The 21,577-nt window shown below is 32.7% G+C and overlaps 1 protein-coding gene across 7 annotated transcripts in view; it reads left to right on the top strand.

Annotated features, from left to right (window-relative positions):
* The first annotated feature begins 521 nt into the window (after positions 1 to 521).
* LOC127732114 (uncharacterized) overlaps positions 522 to 21,577 on the top strand; it is a 127,246-nt gene continuing 106,190 nt past the window's right edge. For 2 of the 7 annotated variants that reach the window (XM_052241170.1, XM_052241166.1), the window contains exons 1-2: positions 522 to 604; positions 4,530 to 4,700. In XM_052241170.1, the coding sequence (XP_052097130.1) occupies positions 538 to 604; positions 4,530 to 4,700 (238 nt within the window). In that variant the 5' untranslated portion in view covers positions 522 to 537. Of the gene's footprint in view, positions 605 to 2,637; positions 2,700 to 4,529; positions 4,701 to 5,885; positions 6,135 to 8,750; positions 8,925 to 12,242; positions 12,507 to 21,577 lie in introns of those variants that run through there. The other 5 variants (XM_052241168.1, XM_052241171.1, XM_052241172.1 and 2 more) reach the window with 5 other exon arrangements.

Here is a 21,577-nt window from a genome sequence, read left to right as displayed (position 1 = left end):
TTTTTATCGAGTACTACTGAACAGAATAATTCCATCTCCGGTTAAAAGCTTGGCAGTGAGAAGTTGTAATGTATGATCAATGTTTGGATACGTGTGATACCTACATGCCTTCTACGTTTTTGCCAATACTAATTTTATTTAGTGAATAACCTTAAAACAATTCGTCACACAATTATGTAGAACTACTGAACAAAATTGCCTTTTTTTACCAACAGATTTGTAGTAATGATTATAACGTGCACTTGCTTTTCGGATCTGTCAAACATCTACTTACTGTTCATTAATACTTCTGAATTAAGAGTGGTGTTAAACTTAGCACGACAATGCGTACGTTTCTTTATTGTATTTATTGTAACTTTTATTTATGTTTATTTATGCATTCAAATTTAGTGATGTACGTCAAACTATTGTGTACATGTGAATAGAATTTAAGTTAAAACCATACTGGAAAAATATATAAGCGTGACATTTCTCTGTTTAAAGTATATGTCCTGGTTAAATCCCTTTTCTTCCTGTTTTAAATTTGTAACGATAATAATGAAGACTATAAGACTTTTTAATATCGCCTTGACGATTTTATTTATATTGAGTACGTCAGTCGCAGGTTAGTGATTACAAATATAAAACGAACATTTCTGTTAATATATAAACAATTAATTCTTTTGTAGGAAAGTTTATGAAAGAATAGCAATTATAATTCCCAAACTCTGTTTTGAAAGATCCTTTTTAATCCCTCTGCTTATTTATTACGAAAACGCTATTTGAATCAACTTAAAGATACCTTTTCATGTACTTAAATGAATACATATAATTGTTTTATGCGCATCTTCAGTTGTTTAGAAGCTTAGGTGCGTTAGGTTTAAGAAAATGCTTTTATATAGTACATATTAAGTAAATCTACTTAAATAGAATTAATTCATTTGTGTCATTTGCGTCCATCGTTAATATGATATGAATATTAACCCTGATTTGTAGTCGACACGCCGCTGAGTCGAAGTTTAAATGTGTTTGTACACAGAGCATGCAAAGTACTGGTCTAGAGGAAGACATATTTTTTTTTACCGGAGACTTTGATGTTTTTAGTTTTGCTCTGAAGTGAAAGATATTTTCATCATCTTTTCATCGACTAACGTTTACACAATCAACATGTACCAATGCGTTTATTTTGGAAAAATAATATACATATGTATCGTTTGCCCCTGTCATCAACATATACATATTAACCAAAACTCTCACTCTCTCTCTGCATAATCGGCTTAATGAATGTATGGATGTTATTTTCTCAAACATGTTTAGAATTTTTTAATTCATTATGCCATCAACGCAAAATACATGTTAGAAATTCTTCCTCGTTTAAATAGTTCGACAGTGGCTAAAAGAATATTTATTCCATGATAACAAATATAACAGGAATTTTTATTAGGAAATAACTGAGGAATATTTATGAAAAAAAAAACAACAATCAAATATCATTTGCATTCAATTGTATGGATTGTCTTTGTATTCAATTTGCCAAATATGTTGTAATGAATAAGCGGATTTCCACCTTGGTTAGAGAAGGAGGAAGAAGTCATTTCATTGTTTTCAACACGTTATCTTTTATTGTTAATACACATAGTTTATATTCCTGCAACACGCAATAATAAACAACGAGTGAAATATAATTCCATAACGTTATCTGCCGTTTAAATTCAATTACGACAAAGGTACATCAAATATTTTCAACATGTTTGTCACTAGACTGTTTGGTGTTATGTGTAAGTTCCAACACTGAATAAAATGAACATGTAAAGTCGTTATCTGTGAGTTTTTTTCTTTCTTCTTTTTATGCACATGTAAGTTTATTATTTATTATATGTCTATTATTGCCTACTACAAACAGGGCTGACTTGATTTTATATTTTGTTGGGTTTATCTTGCAATCTGACATATGTGGTATATTTGATTTTTGTCGGTTTTTTTTTTTTTTTTTTTTTTTTTTTCTGTTATTTGTTTGTTCTGTAAGCATTATAATTCCATTGTTCATTTTACTTAATATTTAATGTCGGGTTTTTCACGTTTGTGATATCTGTTTTAAAACTATTTATATTTGTTTTTGCTTTTCATTTTTTCTCTCTCTCTCTTTTTAAAGTAGGGATGGTTCTTTAGATACCAGTACAGTCGTTTGATCTGTAATTTTACCGATTGTCTCCTATTCCCCATTATAGCATTTTGACTGAGTGTGAATTCTTATTGTGGGTGAAGCTTTTTGAGTTCATGCCAGTGTTTTGTTACTTTGATGTGCCTCTTCTTAATCGACAATCGAGACTTGAACATCGTCTAAATTTACCACATATATTCATATCATTCCATTCCGGGTTTTTATTTAGATTGAACTTATATGTTTCCTTATCTTTTAACAAGAATACTAATCGAGAAAAGCGCTTCGAATGCTAAAAAATGACGATTGATTTAAAATGTAAAATGGTTAAAGGTCCATTCGAACCCACATTGTACATGTTGTAGTCTATTATCTGTTAAATTTAGAAGATCAGCCGCGAATGTCGAGATTTGCTTTCATCATTGCAAAAAGTTTAGGATCATCTGGTATATTCTATTGTCGATATTCTGGTAGTCTTGTTTAAACATTAACATTAACATGACATGTTCTCTAAATGGGACAGACAGTGATCTACTTGACGTGAACTATCACTGTGTTCGTAAGTATATATTGTAACGATTATACCCCGATAATAAACCTTGTCTATTATGGGTAAATCAGCTCACAGATTTTACCTACTTAGAGGCAGAGTTAAATTTTGTTTACAATAATTAATGTAAAGCAACTAAGTAAACTGCCATTATGTCTGCTTGAATATCACGGATAGATATTTGAACAATTTTATATCTAAAACAACGTAATTGCTATCTGCATATTGTTAATTACACAAGCCTCCATTTTTAAGACAAACATGTTTACCCTATATTTGACCTCACCTGCACAATCGGTAATGGAAGCTTGTTATGTTTGTTTGACGTCTGCTGGCAACTAGTATTTTGCATTTGATCTTCATCTTCTGGAGAACCAATCAAAACGATAACAAACTTTGCAAAAGAATTTCTTGCAAATTCCTTTATACGCGATGCAACCAATATGTCAACACTCATTGCCGCCATAGCCTTTTCTAGTTTCCTATTGGTTTGAATTCTGTTAAAAAAACTCTAAATATCGATTCGAATCAAACTGAATAGTTGTAGATAAACTCATCATAGATACCAGGCTTCTAAATATAAGTTCATTTAAATATCGGTTGTTATTTATGATGTTTTGAAATCGATATATTATTTAATAATGTATACAGTACTGCATTTACTGTTGCTCCTTCTTTTTTCTTCCGTGTGTGTTTAGATATAGGAAGATGTGGTAGGAGTGACAATGAGACAACTCTCCATCCAAGTAACAATTTATAAAAGTAAACCATTATAGGTCAAGGTACGGCCTTCAATACGAAGCATTGGCTCACACCGAACAGCACGCTATAAAGGGCCCCAAATAATTACTAGTGTAAAACCATTCAAATGGGAAAACCAACGGTCTAATCTATATAAAAACGAGAAACGAGAAACACGTATGAACTACATAAACAGACGACAACTACTGTACATCAGATTCCTGACTTAGGACAGGTGCAAACATTTGCAGCGGGATTAAACGTTTTAATGGTACCAAACCTTCTCCCTTTTCTGAAACAATAATATAATATCACAACATAGAAAGACACACAATAAAATATCAATTGGAAGGCTTAACTCAATCAAAAAACGTAAATTAACACACAATGAACGAATAAATTTGATCTGTGATACCTGACTGCAAATACATAGTTAATAAAAATTATAAGGGATGAATAATTAAGGTCAAAAGTAAATAAACAGGTTTAAACAAAGTTAAAGTTTGATACCACTGTGAAATGTTAAACAATATCTAGAAAATCATCACTTTTGAAAAAACCTGCGTCATATTATACACAGGTAAATGAACATAATTTTGTTGTTAAGTATACTTCTTCTTCTGTGTGTATAAAATCTTCCGTTTAGGAATACCAAGAAATTTCTTTAATATCAATAAAACTAATTTAACACTTGGTACATATGGGTAACAATAAAACAATACAATAAGTGCTAGATAAAACTTCCTGTACAGGTGCAAGAATTTAAGGAGAAATGAAATAATTTTGATGTTCATAGTATGAATAAGTGAAAATTTGTAGTAATACCAAATAATCAAAGCTGGTATATAGACAAGATCCATGTTAACATTAAATAACTAAAAAGAAGCATTACAAATAGAATCAACAGGTCAAATTAAAAAGAATGTACGATTTGAGAGTACTCGCAGTTACTGACAGCTAGTTAAAAGCCAAAATAATTAATAATAAAACATCATGCATCAGAGATTGTTTGTATGTTTGTCTCGAAATAAGTTAAAGCTGCATAAAATTTATTCGCTTATTACTTTTCATGTTTAATTGCTAAGTACCTGTTTGTAGGTAATGGCGTGTGGTCAAAATGGAGTGACTATTCCACATGTTCTGTGACGTGTGGTGGAGGTGTACAAACCAAGTCACGAATGTGTTCAAATCGTGCTCCAAATGAAAATGGTCACAACTGTTCTGGTAACAATGTAGACGAAAGAATCTGTAACACACAAAACTGCTCTAGTAAGTCTAGATGCGTTGTAACAAATATACTACATGTACATCAAACTTTTGACGCAGTTTAGGACATTCATCATTTAATTCACACCTTTAGCGATTTGAGAAAAACAACTGTTTTGTAATTAATTAATGCCAAAGCCTTAAGTTTAAGGTCATGTCAAAGAACGTTTCGTCCTTTTTTCTAAAAAAGTTCATTGGTAGATACCAAGACATTGTTGATAAATATTCCGTATCAACTTCACAAGTAAAACATGATGGTCTCAAAGTATAGATTTTAGGTACTGACGTTGTTTGTCATCTTAATTACGTGTTATAGTGTTCTTTTTATTTGTCTTTGTACATTTTTAACCTTTACTCTTTAGCCCATTTTGGTAATGTACTATTGGCGTGGCTTGGTACTCTTACATCCCGTTATTGTGCTATGGTCAATTATGTATTCTTATCTTTCATTTTTACTTGTATACCATGTCTATAGAGTGTCTATATACCATTTTTTCTTTGCTGAAATAGATATTTGTTTTTTATAGTGATTATTACTATATTACAATATTACAATGTTTTTTATAGTGATTATTACAATATTACAATGTTGACTGCTATACCCTATTTTTTGACATTTTTACCTATTATGTCTGTTTGTTTTGCTCACACATTGTTGTCAATTAAATGGAATTCTATGGGATTGGTATATATACACGTGAGAGGTTTAGCTATGTATAAAATCAGGTTTAATCTACCAATTCCTACATTAGGAAATGCCTGTACCAAGATAGGAATATGACAGTTGTTTTTCATTCGTTTGATGTGTTTAAGCTTTTGATTTTGCCATTTATAAAGGACTTTCTGTTTTGAATTTCCCTTTGAGTTTGGTATTTTCGTAATTTTACTTTTTTTCATCTTCGCTAACGTGTTCACCATTCATTCCTTCTTCTTTTTAAACTAAATAGTTATTTGAGAACATACACAATCTAAATTAATCAATCTCCATTAAAATAACTTCGGTATGCAAACAAGTTCTTATGTTAAAAACGTTGCTGTTTTCATGAAACAAAGAAATAAAGAGAAAAGATTCATATTGTTTTAATGTTTCTTGAGAATTGATTTACTTTCACTGCTAGAAAACTTAAGGTGATTTAAAAATTTTAAAGTTAATAACTGGGTATATCTGTTCATGATGTATTCTTTTAGATCCTTTCACTAAGCACTATATGGAAAAAGAAACAGCTTATCTAAAATGTTCAGTTGAATTCAAAGAAATAATGGAAATAGCCACTATCAAATATGAAAAAGGAACCTGCAGTCACAATGATTTACATGGTATAGGGAATATATGTAACGGGATGACAGAATGTACTTTTAACGTTTCTAACAGTAATGTTGGTAGTTCATGTGGTGCTAACGGAACTGCATCTCTTGCAGTTATGTACAATTGCATACGTGAGTTATACCTTATATCCTTTAATAAGACGACAATGCATTTTGGTCCAATATACATCATTTTATGTGTTTGAGTTTCAAGACCAAACAACATTGAACATTGACCATGAATACTAGAAGATGTTAGGCAAAGGTTAATAGGATTGCAGCCACACAGTACAAAGCGGGATAAGCAGTCATCTAGCATTCACGTTTCAAACAATAATTACTTTTTTCAGTAAACTAGCTTATTTGAAATCATGGTAGTATCCTTAGTCATTCATAATATTTATCTTTACATGTACCCATGAACACAAATTTATGATAGATTAAACGGCTGCTATAATAAAAATTATAACTTGTTGCGTTTAAGCCAGAAGAAAGTATTCAGATTTGTAGACACGTTTGATAATTATCTTATGAATCATCTATTCAGGACTGTATTCTAAAATAACTTTCATATTCTGAATTAAGACACACATCTTCTAATGTCTTTTCTACAATTGGGATGCTACTGTTGCTACGGGACAGTTCGTCGCCAAATTGATCATGAGCTCAATTGTCAATATTTTGGAACTGCGATGTTTTATAACATACTTGCATATACACTGTATTTAGCTGTTGTTTTTATGCCCCTTTTTTTGTTTTAATGTTCTTAATGAAGATTAAACCAGAAAAGTTCTTCGAAAGCACCAAACTTTATTAAGCTCTTATTTCCTTAATGAATTTATGAATCCATATCGATAAGACTGCGAAATTCTATAACAGTCCTTATTCGTTTCAGAGCAATTTCAACACGATTATTCAATGAATCATAATGGGTATTAATACATTATACAATAACATTCTATAAAATCTCCAATCGGCCCTGCTATATGTCTATTCTCAACAGACAGCTTTCTCTTATTTGATTTGCAAATCATAATATGTTTTATGTTTAAAGCATTGCGATAGAAATAATATGACTAAAGTTGGGTGTCGAACATATATAAATCAAAACAAAGCATAAAGATTATCTTTCTTTGAGAATTTCATTGTTTTGTCTTTTTACCTTAAGGGTGACTGAGAAACAGAAAAGAGGTCACTTAGGTCTTCTTCCGACCGGCAGTTAAACACTTGCCACAACGGTGCGTTCGTTAAGCTGTGCTGGATGTACAAGTAGGCGGCTATGTCCTGTCAGAATTGGGACGTTAAATCCCATGCCTCGAGGAAGGGGAGTGACATGCTCTCTGTACGTTGAGAACCTTTTCAACAACTCTTCGAGGACCCATAAGTGGCCTGTTGCAAGGCGAAATTTATGTCCCAATTCAATTTACATTACTTTTCCAGTGGCAGTTCACATATCCGCGGGCTTCATTCCGGACGTCCTTTATTACAGGACCTACTTATTTTATTCATTGCTAACTAGTTTTGTCCTGAAAAACATAAAATATGTGCCACTTTTCGTTAAGCAACACACAATCAATTAATTAAATTAATTAATCAAATTAATTAATCAATTTATTAAAAACAAATATGACAGATATAAACCAACGACAACCACTGAACTACAGGCTCCTGACTTGGGACAAGCACATAAAGAATGTGGCGTGGCTAAACATGTTTATGTGCGCTCACCTCTCCCCCTAACATGGTATAGTGGTGTAACAGTACAACATAAGAACAAACTATGAAAATCAGTTGAAAAAGGCTTAACTCATCAGATGAATATGAATGGAAATACATCTAACAAAATGGGTACTTATACATCCCCACAACAAAAAGAGACTAAGTATAGATCTGAGAGTACTGGCAGTTACTGACAGCTAGTTTAAAGCCAATAACAACTAACAAAAAAAAATCATGTATATAAGACTAAAATATCAACATCCAACGGATCTAGTGTAAAGACGTCATTAACAGTCAGAGAAAACATGACCTTGTGCAATGCCAAACTATGGGTATTGACAGATTGTAGTACCGTGAAAGTTAATATGTGTAATATTTAGTATGGTTTTAATTTATTGATAATAAAATCAATATTTATACCAATAAAAACAATATTCAAAGATTTAATTACAGTGTTGAATAGGTAACCTTTTAGAATAAGTTTATTTAAAGGATTGATAAGTTTACACGGATCGTATCTACATCTCCGGGCTCTGTTTACAACATCACCGTAAAATTTAGGATGTGCTGTTCCGTTTGAAATAAGTTTTCTACAGGTACAGCCAAACTTGTTGACCACATCTTTGTATCTGGCCTTTTTAACTTTTACGATTTTAGCGTCACTTATAAGTCTTTTGTAGACGAAAAGCGTGTCTGGCGTACAAAATGTTAATCCTGGTATCTATGATTAGTTAATTGAAAATGTTTTTTCCCTACCCCCATAAGGATAAGGAAGGATCAATCATTAAACCTTACAAAACAAATGTAACGATGATTTTGTTCTGTAATCTAAATTAAGTGCTAAATGATGACAAATATTATTACATCAGTTGTCTTGAAATCAATCATTGTATCACACAATGTAATGTTTAGCTTCTCTAAAACCATCTAACCCTTTAAACTAAATATGACTGGAATTAAATAATAAGCATCATAATAATTTTTGATAATTGTGAAATTTTTATTTTTATTTTTCATATTCTTACTTAGGAAATGGTGGTTGGTCAGACTGGAAAAACACAACAACATCTTGTCCGGTCAACTGTGACGGTGCTTTCCAAAATGTTACACGCAGTTGCACAAAACCGACCCCAAATGAGTTGGGAGCCTGGTGTTCTGGAACCAGTTTTGATGAGCAAATATGTAATGACAATTCTTGTCCTTGTAAGTACAACTGTAAACGAATCTGAGTGTTTTAGGCGAAGTGCAACGTGTATTTGATGTACGTACATATATTTTGAAGATATTTTAAATAGTTTCAGCGAAGTATTGTTCTTTTTCGATTGAATTACGTTGTGTAAGAACAACGTTGTCTAGGTTTTTTTTTTATTTATCTGTGATATATGGCCACAAAAATAATGAGACTTTATATATTTCAATAGTTTGTTACATAAGTATTTTTGTAGACACCTTCGTATGAGTTTTTGTAACCACTAGTACTTAATATTTGCCATGAAAATTTAAGTAAATCGTGTTACTTTGTATGGCAAGTCCTTCTCGTCTAAACTATGTTTAAGTTTGGTTTTTTTTCGAAAGCATTATATTCGGATATTTAACAAAATATACTAGGATGCAATGCCAATCTAACAGTTACAAAAACAATGAGATTAACAAATGAAAATTGAGAATTACATACTGAGAATTGTGAGCGCATTATAATAATCACAAATATGTAACTGGCATATTTCGGGTACGACTGAATAGGTGCATGAGGTTATTTATGGTTCTGACCATTGGCACCTTCAAGTACCGTTGAATGAAAATTATGAAGATAGATATGACCATATGACCAGAGTTCCCGCACGCTTCTAGTATGCTTACTGATCAAGGGATACCTTACTCACACAAATGACATCGCAAAAAGAAATTCCGCACTCAAATTAGTAATTTGTATGATGATCATTTGTTATTCTCCTTGATAAGTGATCGAAATAGATTTTTAAATCCGGTTATCAATTTTCAACATGTCGCCAACTGGGCAGCATCTCGATACAAATACGCATGTGATATATAAACACCACAAAATTCCTGAACAATCAAGGCATACCGTATTCGGCCTTCCGTGTCAAAATGACTTATCTTGGGTATAATTGTTCAACTCGCACTGTAATGGTTTAATACACAGTTTCCCTTTCCCATGATCAAAATTATTATATTATAGAGACATGAATGTGCAACCAGCAACTAGCTATATACATTATTTTATTATATCAAGCACGATATTTTGATTATTTTGTTTCAAAGGTAATGTTCTGGTCATTTTAATTTTGTATTGGCAATTTTGAACGCTGGTCATGTTATTACCGGAAACCATGGCATCGTACACAAATAACAACTTAGACAGTTGTTAGTCAAAGGCCCGAAATAGCGAATTCCCCAGCCTATCAACTGAAAGATGAATATCGGGTTTAGAATTAATGTAGTTGAATATAATGCCAGAACATGGATAAAGTGCAAGCCAGATAAACAAAAATTTGACACTTTATCTTATAGGATCAACGCTATTTGGTCATGTATTCAGAAGCGCATTCAATGTGTACGACGTTCAATGAGACCTTTACAAGACGCCCAGGGTTGTGACTGCTTTACCATATCATAACAACAAATATGTGGTTGTTCCAGCAGAAAAAGCCTCTGACAATATTGTTTTTTTACGCAAAAGCTATTGTTTTGAATGCTTAGAATTTACAGCAAAACTGTAAAGCTCTTATACATCCCTGCATCATTTAGCAAAAGGATAATTTAGAAAATCACAAATCCGTCATTCTGTCCTTTAGTATTAGCGAGGTTATATTAAAAGGGACAGCACGATAGACGTTAATTAAACATAAAGTTTTGCCGCCTTTTCGATAAGTAAGTGTCAATCGTGCAGGTCAATAAAGTCACAGAGAGAGACTGTAGAATCTAATTACATTCGAGCTAGAACGGAAATGACCGAGGGTTCATAAACCGACAGAGATATTACAAAAGTAACATGGGATCATTGCTATCTGGTCGACAGCAGGCTAAGGGACGTGAAATGCATTTTGAGCCAGGATCACAAGCAGATAGAAAAATCAACATCAGATCATTGACGATTAGAGCCTGAAACAAATTTCATCTAGAAATATTCTGTTTCTTCAGGAAAAATATCTCGATCAATCTGCATGATTTGCTAAGTAGTTGATGGCTTTGGAAAAAGTTTTTACCACATAGAAAACTTGTAACAATGTGCGTGAAAAATTCCCATAAATAAAGAATTGACACGCTTTTCCTGTCGCGCTATGTTTATCAACAAATTGACGTCTTTTCTAGTTTGAAGGATTTGCACTGGTTGCATCACCGCCTGCATTTACCCTTTGAAAACTTAAATTCATGGTCAGAATTATGTGTGGTATCGGTCCAAAGACGATATTTCATTGTCAACTTACTAATATATATGCAAGTTGTTTGTTTATTTTTAGTTTTCAGATGCCAACAAGAAAATAAAACCGTTTCCCTGAAACTAACTTACAAGTTATTGAAAGGCAAATTGAGAATATAACAAACTTGTGCTAAAAATATTATTGATTAGATAAGACGGCTGATTCTTTAAAAAATGGAAACACACATACCACGTGTTTTGTCGAGAGAAAAAAATCCAATTAGTGAGGTACCAACCTACATGCATGTAATTCTAGTACATGTACAAAATGTATGTGTGTACATCGTCTAATCCTTGATCATGTTTTTAAACCATGGAGTAGTGGCTTTTAAAAAAATCAAACTTATACTCAGAGGATAACGAGATATTGATTTGGCGTGGCCAGAGTGAGGACTACAACATAACACCTTTAGAAAGCCATTTAAAAGACTGAAACTTAATACTTCTTTCAGGTGCAAACGGTCAACGTAATGAAAGCACCTCACATCTTGTTTTGCTTTCTAGGATATTTCCGTATAATCTCCATGAGGCAACAGGGGAAAGCATATTCAAGACCCTATGCTAAGTATTTCGCTTTTTTTTTAATCTACGGCCTTAAATCATGATAAACAAACTTTTCTGTGGTTCTTGATACATTTATCTTAGTTTTAATCACAACTATTTGCTCTGGTCGCCGCTACTGGTCACAATAAGGAAGATATCTCGCAAATATCGCTATTTTCTATGATATAATCTGACAGGCCAGACAGGGAAAGTGAAATCTTTGTTCAAGGCAAGCTGGGGATGAATAAAAATCGCATTCTTAAATTTCTTTAAACCCTCATAATTGTGTCCTTTATTGCTCGTTTTCCGCCGTAGTTATACGATATATAATTTCGAATTTCGCATACAATGTTAATTCACAATATAAACACTTGAAAACTGAGCTACTTACGATAAAAGTTTGTATTTTAATGACCCAGTCGCCGATTACAATTACGTGACATTAGTGATTTAGCTGATCACCCGAATTGTTCACGGTCACACGGGGTGTTATTCTTGTTATAATACAAAGAAATATTATAACTTTTTTATTTCAGTTATAGGAAGCGTATGTAGAGATACCAAAACTGTTTGGACATGCCCAGATGGATATATACAAATGAGACGTGCAAACTGGAGAGCAAGTAACACTTGTGGTGTGCCTGGAATTACGTCAAACTTTGATGTTCTCCGAGAAATGAGGCAATATTGCAATGAAAGGAAATATTGCATATTCACAGCAAACGATAATACTTTTATAGTTAGTTGTAAAGAACTACATAAAACATGTTCCCAATTAGAATATGAATATATATGCACAAGTAAGTGTGATTGAGTTATCATATATAGTAGTTAGCAGTCATCAATTACAAAAAGGACGAATTGGATAATTCGAAAATACAAGCAGATAAGATGAATTTTTATCCATTCTTTATTCTACGAACAAACCATATTTTTGAAAATCACATTTCCAATTTGAAGTCATCAGATCATCGGAAGTATTCCATTTACGGTTACCGTTACCATGCTGATAATATCAAAATGAACATCTGTTACTGTAGATGTATACAGAAATATACAGTTATGTTTTATACTTATCATTCAATTGAACACTTAGATAAACTCTATTCCTTACAAAAACAGACAGAATCATATTATTTTTCAACAAACAATCGGCATTCCCATGGGAACCAGCTGTGCCCCTCTTCTTGCCGACTTGTTCCTTTATTCATATAAGGCTGACTTCATACAGGAACTTCTTAGGAAGAAAGAAAAGAAGTTAGAAGTATCCTTTAACTTTACTTTCCGCTACATAGATGATGTTCTCTCACTAAATAATTCAAAATTTGGTGACTATGTTGAACGAATCTATCCCATCGAACTTGAAATAAAGGATACAACAGATACAGATAAGTCTGCCTCATATCTTGACTTACAACTAGAAATTGACAATGAGGGTCGGTTGAAAACAAAACTTTATGACAAAAGAGATGATTTCAGCTTCCCAATTGTGAACTTTCCATTTTTATGTAGCAACATTCCAGCAGCGCCTGCATACGGAGTATATATCTACCAGTTGATACGATACTCCAGGGCTTGTATGTCCTATCATGATTTCCTTGATAGAGGGTTGCTGCTCACAAGGAAGCTATTAAACCAAGATTTCCAATTGGTGAAGTTGAAATCATCCCTTCGTAAATTTTACGGACGCCATCACGAGTTGGTTGACCGTTACAGAATATCCAGATCACAGATGATAGCGGATATGTTCCTAATGTCGTAACTACAATCCCGTCCCCTTTTCCCAAATGTGACCTACCGAATAAGACTTATTACCGGGTTTGTACTAACAGGAGCAACACGACGGGTGCCACATGTGGAGCAGGATCTGCTTACCCTTCTGGAGCACCTGAGATCAACCCCAGTTTTTGGTGGGGTTCGTGTTGCTCAGTCTTTAGTTTTCTATGTTGTGTTTTGTGTACTAATGTTTGTCTGTTGGTCTTTTTCATTTTTAGCCATGGCGTTGTCAGTTTATTTTCGACTTATGAGTCTGAATGTCCCATTGGTATCTTTCGTCCCTCTTTTTTAATGCTTAAATAAATTAACACAGTAAATTTGAGAATGGAAATGGTCAATATGTCAAAGAGACAACAACCCGACCAAAGAGCAGAAAACAGCCGAAGGCCACCAATTGGTCTTCAACTATTTATGAGAAGTGTTGTTCAGTACTGTTCAGACTGTACGAATACTTTTATCTAATATGTGTACAAGATTCTTATATTATGAGCTTTTATTGTAAGAGATTAAAGATCCACTTATTTATAATATTTTATGTGGGTATGTTGCAGAAGCAAAATGGGATGCTTGGACTGAGTGGTCGATATGTTCTAAATCTTGTGGTTCTGGAGAACAAGTGAGAATACGCAACTGTTTAAACCAGTTTAACACAACGGATGGTTATTTGATTGACTGTAAAGGGTCGTCTGTAGAAACAAGAGTGTGCAACACTATTCAGTGTCCATGTTTGTATACATAATTAGTTTGCAATCTCTTCTTTTTACCTCAGGTATTTATTTGATAACCTCTGGTATACCATTTTTTTCTCTCTTTTTTGACGTGTAACATCAATCCATCTTCTGCATCATTCAATACAAAACTAAAAAACATATTTACATTATCATATAAGCTAGGTACTGCAGCAATGTGCAAAGTTGAATAATATTTAGATTTGAGAAATATTTGTTAAAATGATGAGAAATTATAATAACACACAATCAAAACATCTAGTGTACAAAGCTGGAAAAAATCTATTTGGTTTAGGTATACGAACGAAATGTCATTGTTAATGTATCACATCCTAATATTTTCACGGATTTCGATAATACTCTATTTTTGTGTACAATGGCACTTGTTAGTGCATCTTAACTTTAATCTTTTGATAGAAAGTTCGCACACATAGGATTGTTTGGCATCATGAGATATGTATCCTACTGTCCAGTGACTTGACATTTTGTCGGAAGTTATAGGATTTTGACATAATTCTACAAGTGTACAGCAATGACTCCTTGAACGTTTCTTCTCTGAGACTGTTTGAAAGTTTTCTAACTTGGTATTGTTTCATCTGATATTACTACTGAGTCGATTCTCTGCTGATGACTGTCAGTCTCCGAGGGTATCATCAGACCAGTAGCCAGTACTTTTATACTGGCATTAAAATACCGATATTCATTGATCAAAATTTGCTATTATAACATTTTTGAATTAATTTTAAATTAAGGAATGTATCTCCCTCATGCAAAAATCTGATTCCTTGTCCAAATTCGCAGTAAACGTAAACATTATGACCTTATTAACAGAGCATGGAACACTCGCATGCACATTTTGTCATTGCATAGCAATCTAAGTTTATGTTTGGCCATATAACCTCTCAAGACAAAAAACAGATTAACTAGTGAAGCCACGAACACATGATTATGTAGGATCGGTTAGTACATTCACAAGGGATACTTTTGAAATCGTTTTATTTTAATTTTAGGGATGAAGTAAATGTAGAACAAAACATAAATATAAGAAATATATTGTTCGTGTGTGTATCTAAGATGTTGTCAATATTAATAGATATTAAATACAAGTGCAGTTTAATTATTTCGGGAGATCTACTAATTTTAATGGAAACGATGGCAGTTTCCCCTTCAGAGCTACCAATCTCTTTGTTTAACCATGTAGTGTACTGCTTTAAAATAAATTGTATTGCAAAAACTCTTCATCAGCTCTCAGTACTCTTAGTAAGAACAGGTTCATGTTAAGGGGTCATTTGTCAGCTGCATACGTAACCATTTCAGCCTTTTTGAACTAGACCGTACGACTAAATTGAACTTTAAATTGACCACCAAGTTTGTTTACAGTGTAATTTCATTCCCCTACATGCGCGACGAAATATACTGGAGTGGATATTTTATGAGAAAAATGTAAGTGAAACACTGTCAAAACTAGGAACTGTATTTGTAATTAACGAAAATTGAAGGACGATTAGTGTGGTTTGTGTCATATATTCTTGCACATAATGTACATTTCGTTGTATTGTCGCCGAGCACTACATGAAATAAAATCAGAGAATCATGAGATGATTTTCATTGCGTGTAATGCGTTTACACAACCGTCGCATGTCAACTGTCTATGCATATAATATTTAGAGTGTGGATACCGATAATGAGTAAGAGCTCACATGTCATTTTGTTTTACTTGAAACACCAACACTGCCAAAGGTTAAGCATTTCCCTTTGTTTAGCTTACTCCTTTAACATTATGTTCCGCTTAAAACTGATGTGACGTAATTTTTATGAAATAAAAAACAAGGTTTTATGACTATGTTGATAGAATCCAACTGATTATATTCCATTACGAGTGAAGTTTTAACCGACCCTCTCTGTCCATTTCTAAATGTGCCAAAACCTAAATGTAGCAATGGTTTACATGTAAACATTTAAAGAATGTTTGGACGGAATATTCAGTTCTTGATAGAATTGTATACTATTATGTATAGTTGACAATATTTTACCGTTATGTTGAGTTGACAATGATTTGTAGAACTCTTAAAGATTTTATGTATTGTAATCCAATGTCAACTTGTAGACGCAAATCATCCACCAAAATATTACAGAACTCTTTTATACAATCATATTAAAACTGTTTATCAGCATTCGTGGTTGACACATTTAAAGAAATATTGATTTCTGAAAGACTAATGTCTTATAAACATGAAGGATTTCATCAGTAAAATCTATAAATATATGCTCTTTGAATTTTGGCTTTAAAACTATATAAGGGACGGTTCATAATCCTAAAACTATTGTAACAACTCTTAACGTGAAACAATTATGTCATCAAACTACTGCAGCTAGGTTAAATAACAGTCTAATAGTAGAGTTGATTGCAAATAACTGACAGACAGTCCCATAACTCAATCATGTAGAAGGTGTTCATCAACTTAATGTACAAATGAATGATATGTTGTTTCAATCAAATTTGTAAAAAACATGTATATCTAATAAAATTAAAGACTTGATTAACTTTTTGAGGTCATTAGAAAATTATACAATTAAAACGTATTTTAAAAGTTTATAAATAAAAAGCGGGAAAAGTTATCAAAAACCATAATTGGGTACAAAAAAGAAAAACAACAGTAGTTTGCCGATGTTCAAATCTCACATATCGACTGAGCAAATGCAAATCAATGTAACAAATTAAAAATGAGTTTTTGCATTAACTCTCAAAAAAGCGAGTCCGAGTGCGTTGACATGGTAAGTGACTCCTTCTATACATGAATCACGCAGCCGCAATGCAAATTCATACTCAGATAAAATGTTCCAATCGGGAATAGGACTCAATAGGACACAATCGGTAAGATAACAGATCAGACGACGATGATTACACGGTCGCAAAAAAAAAAATAACAGATCAGACGACGATGATAACACAGTCGCAAAAAAAAACAGATCAGACGACGATGATAACACGGTCGCAAAAAAAAACCCAACAGATCAGACGACGATGATAACACAGTTGCAAAAAAAAATAACAGATCAGACGACGATGATAACACGGTCGCAAAAAAAAACAACAGATCAGACGACGATGAAAACACGGTCGCAAATACAAAAACAAAAACAACAGAAAAATATCGTGTGAATGAATGATACAATTGAGCATTTCAAAGTTAATAAATATATCAAGGCAATGTACACTCAGTAAAAGGGATCAAATGTGAAACATTAATAATTTGTTACTCAGGACGCAGGCCATTTATGTCTGGAGTCAAACTTTTTAACAATTCCTCATTTTATTAACGGTAAATAAAGTCTCTATTTCATTTTATTCCCTTTAACAAAACCATGTCACAAAAATCCAACTGCAAAATCAGATGTGTACTTTGTACACATTTAGATAGGTCTAAAAGGAGTTGGCTATAGAGACGAAAAATATTCTATATTGATTGAATATATATATTCTCGTTTCCCGGAAAAAAAGGGAAATGTATTAAAATGTATTCTATTTGTAGATTGTGATGACAACAATTTTCACCATTCATTATCAAAATCCTTCTTGGATCTGAAGGAAGATACATCTCCTGGTATTATTATTATCTTAAATCTAGATATAAAATTGATATCTAAATTCTTCAGAAACACTGCTTATCAAAAACACATTTATTTTAACTAAATATTAAAACAGTACACAATATTCCGATAGAATTGTGTATTTCATGTTTAAATAATATATTTGTTCATACTTTTCCTAGCTATAATACGATAGGGTTCGCTTTATAAGGCTGTCCGACGATAATTTTGAAACTTGCTCCATATAGTTTCTACATTTTAGATATTTTTTTTTATTGTATATTATAATTATTTTCAGGATCCGGCTTTTTGCTTCTGGATGGGATATTTGCTGTTAATTGTTGTGGGAGAGTAAAAATGTGGGAGTTTGTTCCTGTAAAAACTGGAAGTATCACATTTGTGATCCTGAGAAAGACAGATAATCACAAATACAAATTTGTTGGATCCAACCAAGTACATATCTCAGGTATATAACTTAAATGCTATATAGAACAGTTGATTGCACATCACAACTGTAAATCAAAAGCTTTTAAAACTGTAACAAATTGAGAACAAAATTGAAGCGGCAATTATGTTTAGACGACTTTCCAACTCGTGCACTTTCCCGTACAATGCTTATGTTATTACGTCAGAATTAAAACCAAATACTCAATGATGTCGTTAACACCCCATGTCCCGAGGTCAATCGGTGTAAGTTCATTCATAAAAAACGACTGGAGATTGATGTTTAAATATATCATCCGTACAATGTTTTACGTACTACACAGAATTTATTTGAAACCCACAAAATATAGAGAACGAATATTATTTTGTTTCTTTAACATGAAATTGAAGACAGATGTTGTTTTTAAAAAGTCAATATTGACCATAGTGTTCACATCAGAGAAAAAATATAAAGAGATTATTTTTGTATCGGGTGCTATTGATTCGGTACATTCAGCTTCAAGTGTGTGGCATCACACTAAAACAATGTATTTAGTCACGACATTAGGCTTTATTCTACACAAGGCTATATTACATAATCGTTTTATTAAAGCTTAGCCGATTTTTTCGTTTCCCGACCTGTTGATTATTTGTATCTAATTAAGTTTTTGTTCGTCAGATCTCTGTTCTTCATTGGTAAAAATTCGATTATGACGTCAAATGTTCTTGTTTTCCTCCGAATTTACTATTGTGACATCACACTCGATGCAGTGCTATGTTTATCAAAATGAAAGCACACAATTTTTAGTTGCCCGGCTCTGGGGGACCACTTTATCATTCCGCGATATTACACATGACTTCAGCTTTTCCTTTGTTTATCCGCAACTCCTTGAAAACAGCCTCCTAGAGCAAAAAACTAACTCGCACAAAGTATGTCATGTTATAAAAGCTCAGCATCTATATTTATCAGTTGCTGATCCAAATAATTTCTTGGGTTTCCTTATGGGAACACTAAATTTGCCATTTCAGTATGTATATTAATATGACGACTCACACATGTTCTGAAATTTAGAAATCTATGTATTACTTTAAACGTAAACGAAAAGAATTATATCATAGATTCATATTGTTTTCAATAGCACAAGACCTTCACAAATCAACACAGCTCAACGTGTCTGATAATGAACGTATTGTTATTGGCCAGGGAGACATTATTGGATGGCAAGTAACTTCTCTCGACATAAATTGTGTAGCCAATTCATGGTGACGAGTATTTCTGTAATGCGTTATTTTCATGATAATAACTTGACAATAACACATCATAACGTACTCATTCCTATATTAAAGTGAAAAAACAATAATAAATAATTATGTTCGGTGTGTAACACTTGATGATAAAGAGCTTAATAGGAGATGTATAGCTGGAGAGTCGAGATCTACAAGACACGAAAAAACTACATTACGAAACGTTTCAATTAAAACTGGTCTAAAGTATGGTAAAGTATGGACATTTTAGTTTGGTAATCTTATTTTGAACAATTATTTCTAACCCGTCAATATACATTGTATTAAAGGTAAGGCCAACTAAAATTAATTAGTAGATTTTCATCCAAATTTTTGAAAAAAAATGGGGCGGGTGGGAAGATTTTATTTTTTTATTTTTATTTCCTTCGAAACCCTTTTGTGACTTGTTCTTCATATGCCAGTCTGATTAAAACCACCCCCTACTATCCATTTGCCTTTGTAGATAGTGGGGGATGTTTTCAATCAGACTGTACATATGGAAGGGTAATATTAAGTTTATATTATGTATATATAAGGAATTCTACATAATTTTTCTAATTCATAATATTTCTGATTGGCAACCACTGTTCTACATTTAATTGCCGTTTTAGAAACCTATTGTTAGTAAATAGCAAAAAGGTGGAGAAATGCTCTCTTTTAGACTACCTACATCAAATTTATTTTGCTTTCTAAGCTATGGTTTGTAGTGCCCATTACAAGTATTATGAGTACAGAGTGAAATGAAAACTCAAACTGTTTTGAAAATACTAGAGTTGTCAACGTATATTTGTTCCGCCTAACAGAAGTTCTCCTGGAACCTTTGTTATTAACAATGTCATAATATCTGTTCCAGTTGGAACAAATAGTCTATACCCTTTATTCCGTTAAGAACACATTCTGTAATATTTGTCCCAGTGGAAATAATATTACAGAATATTTCTTCCACATGGAACTTTTATTATGAATGAACTTCTATTTCGTGACAATACATTTTGAACGTTGGCCGACTTTTTGTACTCAATATATGGTTATAAACATAGATCGCACAAGTTCGTGCTTGTGTCAATTTCTTTATTCCAGTCATATTTTTTTTGTAGCAATGTGTTCCACGATTCTTGCGCTTTGGATATCATTCACAGTCCAAATTTCCTGACACAGAGTCATTGTATAAATAAAAAAATCCACGGTTTTTTAATCACTGAAATTTGTGACATACCACGATTTGTGTTTTTGGACACCGCCTGTTACTCGTAACCCGAATATTTCACGCCATTCTCGTAAGAAATCTCTATTCTCGGAAGATAATGTTGTCATCATAGAGCAGCAGAATGTTTCGACTTCATCATTTTGGTTAAATTACTCGGAAGAAATACAAAAACCGAAATTTGCTACAGGAAGTTTTGATTGAAACGAAATTATCGGCGGCTACCGGTAACGGAAACGAACAAAATCCGGAAATCGAAAATTTTTAAAAATAAAAAAAATCGGGGCGGGACGATTTCAGAGGGGCGGGCGGGGATGAAAATCTATCAATTAATTTTAATTGGCCTAATGTTAAAATATTTTATTTAGAATACAGGTGTGGACACAGATCAGTGTGCATGATTTGGTTTTAATGTGTGCGATGGTTTCTCAGCAGCTGTGTATGTGTATTTTTTACGGTTTTATTGTGTTTCACCCTTGTGGTAATTTGTTTTTTATTTCGGTTAGGCAACAAAAGGTAAAAAGTAATATAGGATCGCCTTAGTATCATCAGTTCAAGCTTTCAGTCAAATGTGTAAGAAAGTTTCTTAGAAAAATCTACGCATATGTATTTATGTATTGTAAACTTTGTTCAATGGTGCCAGTGGTAGTTGTCATCTTGAATTTGGCCATTGGTTACAAAAAAACTCAAATTTGGTATTAGACTTTCAATAGATCATTCCTACAATATTTTTTAATTTATATACCAATCATATGATCTTTACAATTTCAGGCAATCAGTATACATGTTTGCCCTTGTAGCAATCCAAAATTTCAGATTCACATTAAAAAAAACCTTTGTAATGGAAAGTGCATGTACCTTTGAA

The sequence above is a fragment of the Mytilus californianus genome, unplaced genomic scaffold, assembly GCF_021869535.1.
Source record: "Mytilus californianus isolate M0D057914Y unplaced genomic scaffold, xbMytCali1.0.p SCAF_22, whole genome shotgun sequence".
Classification (NCBI taxonomy): Eukaryota; Metazoa; Mollusca; class Bivalvia; order Mytilida; family Mytilidae; genus Mytilus; species Mytilus californianus.
Note: the sequence above shows the minus strand (reverse complement) of the source record. Positions and strands in the feature narration are given on the sequence as shown.